The following is a 10,734-nucleotide window of genomic DNA, read 5'->3' as shown; positions in this document are numbered from 1 at the left end:
TTCTCTCCCTCAGAGACCTGGAGGGGCTAGAAAGAGTGGGTTCCTTATTCTGCACTTGGGGGAGAGGCCCCTGCTCCAACCCAGGCTTGCCCTCCTTAGGGAATCTGGGAGGGGATGATTTGAGATGGTGGCTCAGTAGCTTCGAGAGCACAGAAAGAGCCTCGGGCTGGGATCCAAATTATGTGGGTGTGTAGCCCTCCTATGCCTCTCACCAACTGGGGAACAAATCACCTTTTTGCCTGTGATCATCAGTTTCTCCATCAGGGACATGAGCCTTTATTGCAGTGAATGAGGGATATGAGAGTGTGTATCAGCTGAAAGCTCTATGCAAGGATCACAGAGGTGGTTATCATTCCCAATGTGAAGATCTAGGGGCCCACAAAGACATCACTTTCCTGCAGGACCAGATGAAGGAAAAACTCAGAAGTCCAGAAGCTTCAAACCCGTGTCCAGGACCAATGTCAAGCTCAATCCTCTTGTCTATCCCCAGGGCTTCGGCTCCCTCCCACACTGTGGAAACTGTAAGCCTGGAGGGGGGAAGAGGATCCAATATCCTCTAGGATTCAACATGAAGCTCCTTCATGGCAACATACAGCATCTGCCTCAGTTAAACACTCTAGATTCCAGCACAGCTATGGGCACACACTGCACTGGTGGAATGAGTGCATGGATGAGAGAAGAAATGCGCAGGCTGTGAACTGGTCCAGCCTTTACCTCTGACCCCAGACTCCTCCACCTTTTCCCATTCACACCAGTGCATGACACCAAGGGTACCAAAAAGGCAAACTCGACTTTATTATAAAGTTGGCTACAAAGTCACCGCAGCACCACTAGGTGGCCGACTGGGCAAGCCCAGGCGGTCTGGTGGCCGGGTGAGTCCCGTACCAGGTACACGCACTTGTGCAAGCACACGTGTGACGGCAGGTCTGCCTTCCTCCATCGGAAAGGAACGTAGCGTCTCTTCGCGCCCCCCACCCCAGGCGCGGGGCGCAAAAGTCACAGGAAGGGCCGCCAGGGCGGCAGAGTCCATCGGAATTGAAATCCCGTTACTGGTGTGTAGAGAATTCTACGAGGGTGTCAAGAGCCCCTTAGGGCACAGGCTGGCCCTGGTGGGCCCTGCCTTTCCCCCACCAAGCCCCAGGGGCAGTTTGGCCCCTGGGAGTGGAGAACTGGCCCAGGCCCATGGGGCAGCGCGGTGGGGAAGTGAGACTCCCCCATTCTCCGCTCGAAATCCCATTCAATGAAACTCACTACGAGTGAATACAGATTGAAATGGAAACTGGGATCGCTCGAAGTCCCTTGATTTTAAAAAGAAGCTCCCCTCCCTACCCCTCCCACCTCCCCCCCAAATCCTTCAGGGCCCAGGGAATTGGATATATCCCCCTTTGGCCCCCAGAATCCCCCCACAGTCCCGGGGGGGTGGAGAGCGGCTCCACGTCTTGATGACAATATGCCATACTTGACGACGTTAAGTCACAGACTTATTCAAAACGTTGGTTCCCCTCCACTTCCATCTGTAGAGAAAGAGAGGGAAGCAGAGTCAGTCAGACCTACTAGAGAAGGGTGTGGGACAGTGTTGACATATAGTGTGGGCTTCAAATAAGTTGGCCCCATGGCTGAATGATCCCAGAAGCTTAACGGATAAGGCCGATGTGGGTGAATGGAGTGAAGCTGTGGCCAGAGTTTTGCAAAGTATGGGGATATGAACAGGAAGAAGCTGTGATGGAGTCAGGAACTGATCCCCATCTTGATCCTCTTTCTTTCCCCAACTCCTACTTGCTCTGTATTGCCTTCAGGGGAAAAGAATGTGGGGACAGAACTCTAATAAGTTTCCATCAATTCTTTTTTTTTTTTTTTTTTTTGGTACCGGGGATCAAACTGGGGACCTTGTGCTTGCATGGCAAGCAACAGAACCACTGAGCTAAATCCCTGGCCCTCCATCAATTCTTGTGTGATTTAAGGAACAATTTTTTAACTCTGGGACTTTGATTGTCTCCCTCTGTAAAATGGGAGTGGTACTAATCTAGGTCCACATAGAGTTATAATCCACAAATATATTTACCTAAGGATTCTCTCACTCTGTAGCCTACAACTTCAGCCCCTATCTGCCAGGCTTACTGATTGAATAAGTTTTCCATTTTTTCTTATCCTCACTGCTACCTTAAGTAGAAGATGATGTTATCTACTTAATAAAATTGAGTCATGGGGAGGAGACTGATTCACCTAATCCCACCCAGAATCTCTCTGGAAAGAGAGGGACATGAGTTTTGGACATTTGGACTGGGCTTACCTTCATGGAAGCTGTCTTGAACTTGGCTCTGGAGTTGATGCAACTCATCAGGAAACCCATCGTAGGGGAATGTTGAGACACTTGTCTCAAAGGCGGTTTCATAGGTGGCCAGGTCCTCCAGAAAGCTGTGGTCTTCTGGAGACAGGTTGTTGCAATGAGATGAGGCCCCTCTTGGGCCCTCTGCCTCAGGATCCCCTGAACCCCATTCCCCATTGGGGTCTGGAGTAGAGAGATCCATGAAGATGTCTTCCACGGTTGTCTCTTCTGGGAATATGGTATCAGGGTTAGCCAGAAAGTCCAGCTCCTGGCATTTCCAGGGTTTTAGGTCCAGGCTGAGCACAGGGGGGCCAGCCCCTGGCAAGGACAGGTTGGAATCCAGGGGCTCCAGCCCTCCAAGTGACTCCAGTCCTCCAGTACCAGCCTCAGCTGAGAAGGGCCTGTCCATGCCCTGAGCCAACTGGCTAATCTGCTGGATGAGACGGTCTATCTCATTTTGCTCCTTCTCAGAGTAATGGAAGAAACTCTGCTTGACTGGAGAGGCCTCAGGTGTGAGCAGACCTTCAGGTACCAGGGGGACATCCACAGAGAGGGGACCCCGGAGCTGGGCAAGGGCCAGGAGTGTGCAGTCCCCATTACCAGGACTGCTAGGACTTGGGGGCAACTTCTCATAGAGAAAACTGCATCCCTCCTGTGCAAAGTAAGTCTTGGTAGAATTGGGGCTCAGTTGTTCTGGGAAAGTTTGGCTGGGGCTGTTCAGGTGCGCTTGGAATGCTGTGGTGGGAGGAGTCAGCTGTTCTTGGGTAGGGCTGCCCAGAGACTCTGGGAAAGGAGTAGTGCTGGGAAGCAGCTGGTCTGAGAAGGTGGAGGTGCAGGGAGTCAGTTGGTCTTCATAGTTTCTGGCTGAGATTTCAGTCAACTGGCCTTGCAATGGACTGGTTAGTGGATCTGGGAAAGTTGCACTGCTGGGCGTCAACTGATCAGAGAAGGTTGCAGTGCTTGGAGTCAGCTGTTCTTGGAAAGAGCTGGATGGGATGGGCAAGTGGGTCTGGAAGGGCTCATGGAGGCTGAAAAGGAAGGTGCAGCCTCCTGGCTTGTGTGGCGTGTAGGGTGGGGTGCACACAAGATCCTTGCTTAGGTCAGCTTGGAGAGAAGGCTCAGGCCCAGAAGGAAATGGCAGATAACTGAAGTCCAGTTCTTTGAGGGGTTGAGGAATCTCTTCTGATGTTGACACAACACCCAGTTGAGGAGCACTGGAGAAACTGGTGCTCCTGGCAGCCCCAAGGGCTGGGGTAAAAAGTGGATTAGAGCACTGTTCCTGAGAGAGGACAGTCTCAGGGAATGAGGGCAGCACAGTTGGGTTGCCTAGGACATATGCTGCCTGGGTGTCTTCAGAGTTCAGCTGCTGGCGGAGGCTCCAGGCTTCCATGTCACTGGAGAGGAGAGAAGAGGCAGCTGGTAAGGGTTTGGTGACCATTCTCAGAGTAGTTTTCTGATTTATGTCTCCTCCATGCTGAGCTTGGCTGCCCCCCCCCCAGGCCCTTTTCTTGCAGCTCACCTGATTGGGTAGTTATTGGCAGTAATAGGGCCCTCTGGACCTTCTGAGTATAACAGGCAGTAAATCCATGCCCAGCTTCCACGCTTGGACTGCAGTCTCACTACCATCTCTGCCTGAATATCTCCGCTCTCAGCCACTGGGGAAAAACAAGAGATGCAGAGTTAGCATGTCCATCAGGCAACACCACCTAAATTCCCACCTTGCTCTCTCCACTCCGTTGAGGGAACCAGGACATCTTTTCTCACTACTCTAACCTGCACCTTTGCAGTTCCCCACCTTGACCTCACCATTCAGAGTTCCCTAGCTCTGGTTCTCATCTTTCCTTGACTCCTCATCCTATGTTCTAATGTTTATGCTATAGCATCCAAAACTGTCTGTCTCTGAGATCTCCCCAACATCAGTCTTGACCACAGCCCATCCTTGGTCTGCTCTCCCATCCCCTTTCCCAGCTCCCTGCTTTGTCCCCAGCCTCTCTGGACACTCACACAGGCGGTAGTGTTGAGCAGAAGCGTGGGCCAGGTCCTCAGGGTGCAGCAGTCCATACCATGATTTACAGAGCAGTTCACTGCGCTCAAAGCCCAGGTAGATTAGGACACTGGGAAAGTGGAAAGGGTGAGGTCAGCTTGCTGTTTTCCTTGCTTGAATTCCATGCATCTCATTCCCTCCCTTTGCCCTTCTAAACCCCATCTTTCCTGCCCCTGACTTCAGAATCTAAGGTCTCCTCATCTCTGTCCTGATTTCCTTCTGGGATTTGTACACCTTAGGCTTACCTCTCAGAGATGTCCAGTAGGGCCAGGTCTTTAGCATGACGGCTCTGGAACATGGCCAGGAAGAGTGAGGCAGGGCCAGGGCCAGGGCCAGGGCCAGGCCCAGGGCGGGGTCTTGGCTCCAGAGGGGCACAGAAAGCTGTGAACACAGGGTTTCCTGCCCAGTAGGCTCCGGGTGGGTGGGCATGGAATCGGCCTCGAATAAGCACCAGTTTGTTGCCTGCACTCTGGCGCCGGAGAGACTTGGAGGTGTTGAAGCGACAACGGAAAAGGCGGTCTAGGTGGATAAAGAGAAAAACTAATGAGTGGGTGGGTGGATGAAAGTGATGATGGATGGGGGTGGAGCAAGGCAGCAGGAGATTGGCTTGGTGGAGTGAGAAGAGAGTTCTTACCAGTGTCCAGAGCAGAGGGCAGGGTGAGCTGCTGGCGCACAGTGAGGTGGTCAGCTGGGTCAATAATGTCGTAGATACTGTCACCCTGGGCAACCAGGTCCACCTGAAGGAAGGAAGGAAGAATGGGATGATAATTAGTGAGGACAGCAAAAGCCAATCTTTGGCCCATAGCATCCTGCAGTATAGAACCCGTCCCCCTTCAGTAACTCAGTTTCTCAGAAGTGGAAATTCATTGTACCTCATTGGTGCCCCAGCCTGAGTACTCACCATGGAGTGGCCAAGATGCTCGCTAACACTCTCAGACAGGTACAGCAACTTCCCTTCAGCTGTGAATACAAGCAGAAATCCAGGCAGCGCTGCCACGATATCTTCCAGTTCTTGAGCTGAAAGAAGCCCTGTAGGACCTGCCAGAGGGGTGCCTGTGGAGTGAAAAGATGGGGCCGGTCAGGGTAAGACTGGGAGGCAAAGTTGAAAAGAGAAAAGCACTGTCTGAGTTTCAGAGAATGGACCTGCCTCGGTAAACACCTGCTGACCGGTTTCTGGAGCTCCCCAGTCAGCCAGCCCTCACTTCTAAGCCGGAGCGGGAGCCTCCGCGGCACTGGATATCAGAACCGCGGAGAGAGCTCCCAAGCGGACTCGCGTTCAGCACCGCGGACAGCGCACACAAGAAGACGGCTGCTCAGCACCGCGGACAGCACCCCAGAGAGGGGGGCAGACAGACCCTTTCCGCTACCAGGGACAGCGGCTGTCCTTTCTCAGGCTGTGGAGCCGCTGTCCCTGCAACTTCCCGGGTTTCCCTTCCCGCACTCCCGGAGTGTCTCAGCTGGTGGGGACTTAGGCCATTCTGTCCTAGCTCTTCTCCTCCCATAAATCTGCACTTGGAACAGCATTTAGTCTCTCTAACCCTCGCCCAAAACTAAGATGAAATCTGGATGGAGCTCAGGAGGAAAAGCAGGAAATCCTGAGTCCCTCAAGTCTCTTCTCTCCCCAACACGCTGCCCTAGACATGCGGCAGTCCCACCGGGTTCCCTAAGCTCCACTGCTCCCGGGGCCCATCAGCTCGGATCTCCGGTAGCCCGTTTGCTCACCTCCAGCGAAGAAGACACCTTTGCGAGTGTAGATGCAGGCAAGACTCATAATGTGGAGGTAGGACAGCCGGACCTTGTCGGCTTCAGCCAGCGGCAGCAGCTCCTTGAGGTTCCGGATCTCGGCGTTGATCTGGTCTCGGCGCGCCTTCGAGGCGCCCTTGGTGGAGCGGTACATGACTGCCGGCTGCGAGGCTCCAGCTCGGGCGCCCCGAACACCTGCGTCCCTGCTCGAGGCACCGGCGGCTTCCTCCTCCTGGCTTCCCAGTATCTCGCTCAGGCTCTCGCTTGCTCTCTCTCCTCTCCTGGGCTCCGCTCGGCTGCGCAGCCCCCCTCGCCTGGCTCGTTCCGCCTTATATAGCTCCTGCCAGGCGTGGGGGGTTCATTTTAGAGATGGGAGGGGGGCGAGGAAGCGGGAGGCTGGGCTAAGCAAGCTGCAGCGGGAGCTGCTGACTGGGGGGGGGGCGCTCCTCCTCCCTCCCTGGCTTCCTACGTCATCTCGTGACGTTGAACGAGAGCGGGAGGGGGGAGGAGGGAGGGGGCGCGGCTGGCGGGAGCTGAGCAGAGAGCCAACGGCTGCCTTAGAGAAGCCTGAAAGGGGGTGTAGGGACCCAGTCTTCCGAGGGCCGTTCAGCTGAAGGAAGGAACAGGGCACAGTTTAGGGCGGTCTGAAGACCCTGGGAGGAGAGTCTGTAGAAGGCAGCGAGGAGCTGGTATTGACAATGATTTTTTTTCTGAAGAGTAGGGGGATGGGGAGCAATAAGATCATGGGCAAATCGCCCTTTGTACCTACCAAAGGTTCTGATGCCACGATTTGGGAGGGGTCTTTCTTTGGCTTTTGGGGCACGTCACAGCTAGAATTCCTTGCTGGGGTCTACTTAGTCTGGGATTCCCTTGGCTATTTTCAAATAATTAATTCCCTCCCCAAGCTCTGGCTTTGGGGGTTTGTCAGGGTAGCCACATGGGGTCAAAGCCCCTAGGATGGAATGGCATGGAGTTCCTGTGAGAAGGGGAGCGGCTGAATTTGGCCTTGGTCCTGTGATCCCCTAGCCAAGAATAAGAGCAGCAGCACCAGCGCTGTCGTCCTTTCCCTGCTGATTAATTCATCTCAGCCGCTGAAGGGGGAAATCGAGGAAGGGACCCAGGCCCCGGTGAAGATGTGGGTCTGCACTAAGGCCTACCCCCTACCCAGTTGCCAGCCCCCAAAGTGAGCGGCTCCCCCTCCCTCTTGCGAGCTTCTCTCCCGCGGGCCGGGGGCGGGGGCGGGGCCGGGGGAATCCCAGCTCCATATTAGGACAGGAATCCTCCGGCGGCTGCCGCAGCGGCGGCGGCGGGCGGGGCCTGGCTGCCTCCGCACCGCTCCGGAGTTTTCCCCCTGCTTCAGCGGCGAGGAAGAGGGGGAGGCAGCAGAGAAGGGGGCGGGTGGTCCGTGCCGGGCGCTCCGTGACTACTGCACCTACTCGGGACCCTGTGACTCTGCCAGGCTGTCCTGAACATCTCCCTTCAACCCACTCCCCTTCTTCGGTCCTAAGACCCCTCGTTTGATCTATTTCAACTCCCCATCTCATCAGTTCTTCATCTCACTATTTCAGCTTTGTGCACCACCAGACCCTCAAAGGTTCCCCTTCTGTTTGATCATGTCTGTCTTTCTTTCTTGTCTTTTTCAGGTTTGCTTCTACATCCTGTGGCCTCTGCCTCACCTCCCCCATCTTCTTTATTCACTACATACAGCATAACTGCTTCTTAAAGGGGCAAAGGGGGTGCCTCTCTCACCTCAGAGTCCCTTAAAATGAGAAGGCAGTGGTACAAAGATTTTTTAATCTGAAGTATGGGAGAGGAAGGGTGTGTGAAATCAACTGGGGGCTGGAAATGCGGCCACTTAAAATTGAGGGACAGCCTGTAAAGTCAAAAGGGAAGGGTGGAGACAAACTTTGACACCAGTAAGAAAAACTTATGGTCAAAGAATTCCCAAACCTTCATGGTAAAAATGGTAGCAAGAGAGGCAATGTAGGAGAAGAGGACGTTGAAAAGTGACTTAGAAGAGGGGTACATGGCTCTGAAGGGCCTATCCTGATGTTTTTTTGGAAGCTGTCTGTCTGGAGCCATCAACATAAACCATCTTGTAGTCAGTGGCACAACTGAGAAGGAAGGATTACTGTGCGTGTGTGTGTGTGTGTGTGTGTGTGTGTGACTACCTCCAACTCTATGGACTTGAATGACAGACAGTCCCTTTCTCTTCAGGGTGTCTCTGGTGCTTTTTTTTTTTTTTTTTTCTCATCTGACTGCTGCTGTCCCCACCTGCCCCTCCCTCAAGTTTCCATTCTTTGATCTTTGGACCACTTTCCCATATGAAAATCCAGGGCAAGGTTCCGGATTTTTTCACCCACAGATGCTTCAGGTCCTGGCTGGGAGATATTCTCGCTATCCCCTCCACAATAAAGGGGCCTATTGGCTTGGTCCAGCTAGTTTGCAGCCGGCCCAGCGATCCACAGAGTAGAGGCTTGCCGCTGTCCTTGGTGCTGAACAATAGCTCTGCCGTCAGATTGGCTGTGGTCTGCCTGGAACCTCAAAGTCAGGCTCGGGTCCACACGGGCCTCACCCCCCTTTGTTTGTCCCTTTCCTCAGTACGGGTAAATATGAGGATTCCAGGGGCTCAAGATTCCTGAGCTCTAGGAGTTAAATAACAAGAGAAGAGAAGTGGGCTCAAGGGGAAGTCCTTGGAATTTTCCAGGAGGATGAACTTGGGAGAAGGCACTTTTGAAGGCAAGAAGGGTCTAGAAAGGGACAAAGGAGGGAGTAGATGAGGTTGCACCTTAGTTTGCCCACTCTGATTCAAGTTGAGAATCTCTGTATGCCCCTAATGTCTCCTCTCCCTAGGCCAGCTTCCACTCCTCTTGCCTTCCACCTCCGTGTAACTATTTTTAACTGTGCAGAACCAAAAATAGCTTGGCAGAAGCTTCAGGCCGTGGGAGAGGAGCTATTTATATCACCAATGATGGTTCTGAAATAGCAAGCAGGAGGAGGGGGGCGGCTGGCACGCTAGAGAGCTCCTGGCCGCTGCTAAAAATACTGGCAGTGTGAGTCATCTTGGCCTGGCTGAGTCACTCACTCTCCCCCACAAGCGGCAGCAGCAGCAGAAGCAGCAGAACAGGCTAAGAATTTGAAGCCTGATATGGGGGTGGCGTCCTAGTCCTTTGGCTATGGGAATGTGGGCAAAGGAATTGGGAGAGGGTCTTTGGGGTGAGTGCGTAGAAGGCATTAGGGGAGAAGAAGCCTCCCAACAAAACCTGCTGAGTGAGCATGCAGCATTCCCAGCAATGCACTACTCCTCAAGGATGTTTGAGCAATTTAAGAGAGGGAGTCCGTGACTGCACGTGCATGTGTGTGTGTGTGTGTGTGTTCACTTGACTGAGACTGTGTTTGTATATCCCTATGTGTCTGCATCTGATCCTGTCTGAATGCATTTGTATGTCTATCCATGTATCTGTCTGCATGTGTCTTTGTAGCTGTGTATCTGTATCTCTCTTCCTCTATTTGCCTACACCTGCATCTATGTTCATCTTTTTTAAAGTCTCCACCTTCCCATGTGGTATGTAGTTCTATGTTTGTCCCTATATATATTTATGTTTACCACCTTCTGTGTGTGTGTCCACATCCAAATGTGCTCTGGGTCTTTCCCTCTCAGCACCTAATGCTGTACATGGATCTGCATGCTACCCCAGACTCAATGGACCTTCTGTTGCCCTCTCCATCATCACTTGAGACCTTGCACTGTCTATGCTTTATTTACTTCTCTCTACCCAGAATTTTCCCTTCTTTCCAATCCTTAGATCCCAAACATTTGCAAAGGTCTCTTGATTGTGCGCAATCTCTAGCAAAAACATGTAGGAAAACAGCCCCACATGAATGTTTCCCTTTCTCTAGAACCATCCCGAATCTTCTCTTGCCTGGAGGAGTGAGTGGTTTTCCATCATTCCATATTTGGGGAGCTGAGAGAAGACAAGGTCTTTCTTTAGTTCTAAAAAAATTCCTGGTGTGGGCACAGGCATGTGTAGCACACACATACACAAACTCACACACATACACACACAACTGAGAGAATGAGAGAGAAAAATATCAAGGTCCCTTCTTTACTGAGCCGAGCTCGCATCTGTTGCCATGGCAACCCGCCCCCTCCTTCCCCAAAAAATCACCAAGAAGAGGTGATGGCATTGAGGAGGGATTGGCTGATTCCTTTATTTTTTTTCCGAAAAAGGCTTTTTTACAGCAAGAACAGACCATGAGATCCCTTGCTCCTATCTTCCATAGATATATTAGGGATCTTAGGGAGAATATCACTCCTCAACCTCTATTAAAGAAGAGGAGGTGCATCTTTCCCAGAGAGTCCCAGGAGGATGACCTCCTGGGAAGACAGTGGAAGGTGAATGAGGAATCTGGTTCTGCAGAACAGCATGGAAATTTCTGGTTGCTTTTCTGAAAATTTGGGACAAGGATCTTGACAGAGGGCTATCAACACATCAGAAAGAGAAGGGATGAAGGGCGGAGGAGAAAGAGAGAGAGAGAGAGGGAGGGGGAGAGAGAGAGAGAGAGAGAGAGAGAGAGAGAATGTATCACTCAAAGGAGCTTCAGAGACAAAATGATGCCT

At 52.5% G+C, this 10,734-nt stretch overlaps 1 protein-coding gene across 2 annotated transcripts; it reads right to left on the bottom strand.

Moving 5' to 3' along the window:
* Positions 1 to 1,347: 1,347 nt before the first annotated feature.
* On the bottom strand, positions 1,348 to 6,534 carry Npas4 (neuronal PAS domain protein 4). 2 transcript variants are annotated; one of them, XM_004852306.3, is made up of 8 exons: positions 6,093 to 6,534; positions 5,272 to 5,423; positions 5,005 to 5,107; positions 4,616 to 4,889; positions 4,331 to 4,440; positions 3,846 to 3,981; positions 2,291 to 3,720; positions 1,348 to 1,514 (listed from the first exon to the last, which is right to left on the bottom strand). In XM_004852306.3, exons 1-8 carry the CDS (start codon positions 6,265 to 6,267, stop codon positions 1,486 to 1,488), a joined length of 2,409 nt encoding a protein of 802 aa, XP_004852363.1. In that variant the 5' UTR covers positions 6,268 to 6,534; the 3' UTR covers positions 1,348 to 1,485. The 2 variants fall into 2 exon arrangements, with proteins under 2 accessions (XP_004852363.1, XP_021120204.2); XM_021264545.2 differs by lacking the exons at positions 4,331 to 4,440; positions 5,272 to 5,423; positions 6,093 to 6,534 and having other exon boundaries at positions 5,005 to 5,265.
* Positions 6,535 to 10,734: the final 4,200 nt, after the last annotated feature.

Source organism: Heterocephalus glaber, unplaced genomic scaffold (assembly GCF_053883595.1).
Source record: "Heterocephalus glaber isolate CG9 unplaced genomic scaffold, H.glaber_assembly_v1.0 deba00000594, whole genome shotgun sequence".
Lineage (NCBI taxonomy): Eukaryota > Metazoa > Chordata > Mammalia > Rodentia > Bathyergidae > Heterocephalus > Heterocephalus glaber.
Note: the sequence above shows the minus strand (reverse complement) of the source record. Positions and strands in the feature narration are given on the sequence as shown.

What these genes read in the sequence shown, in the direction of transcription:
- Npas4 (XM_004852306.3), bottom strand. Translation starts at nt 6,267, where the DNA reads ATGTACCGCTCCACCAAGGGCGCCTCGAAGGCGCGCCGAGACCAGATC. An exon ending in AGGTGTCTTCTTCGCTGGAG is followed by an intron (nt 5,424 to 6,092) that starts GTGAGCAAACGG and finishes TTCACTCCACAG; the next exon opens with GCACCCCTCTGGCAGGTCCT. An exon ending in GCCAATAACTACCCAATCAG is followed by an intron (nt 3,721 to 3,845) that starts GTGAGCTGCAAG and finishes TCTCCTCTCCAG; the next exon opens with TGACATGGAAGCCTGGAGCC.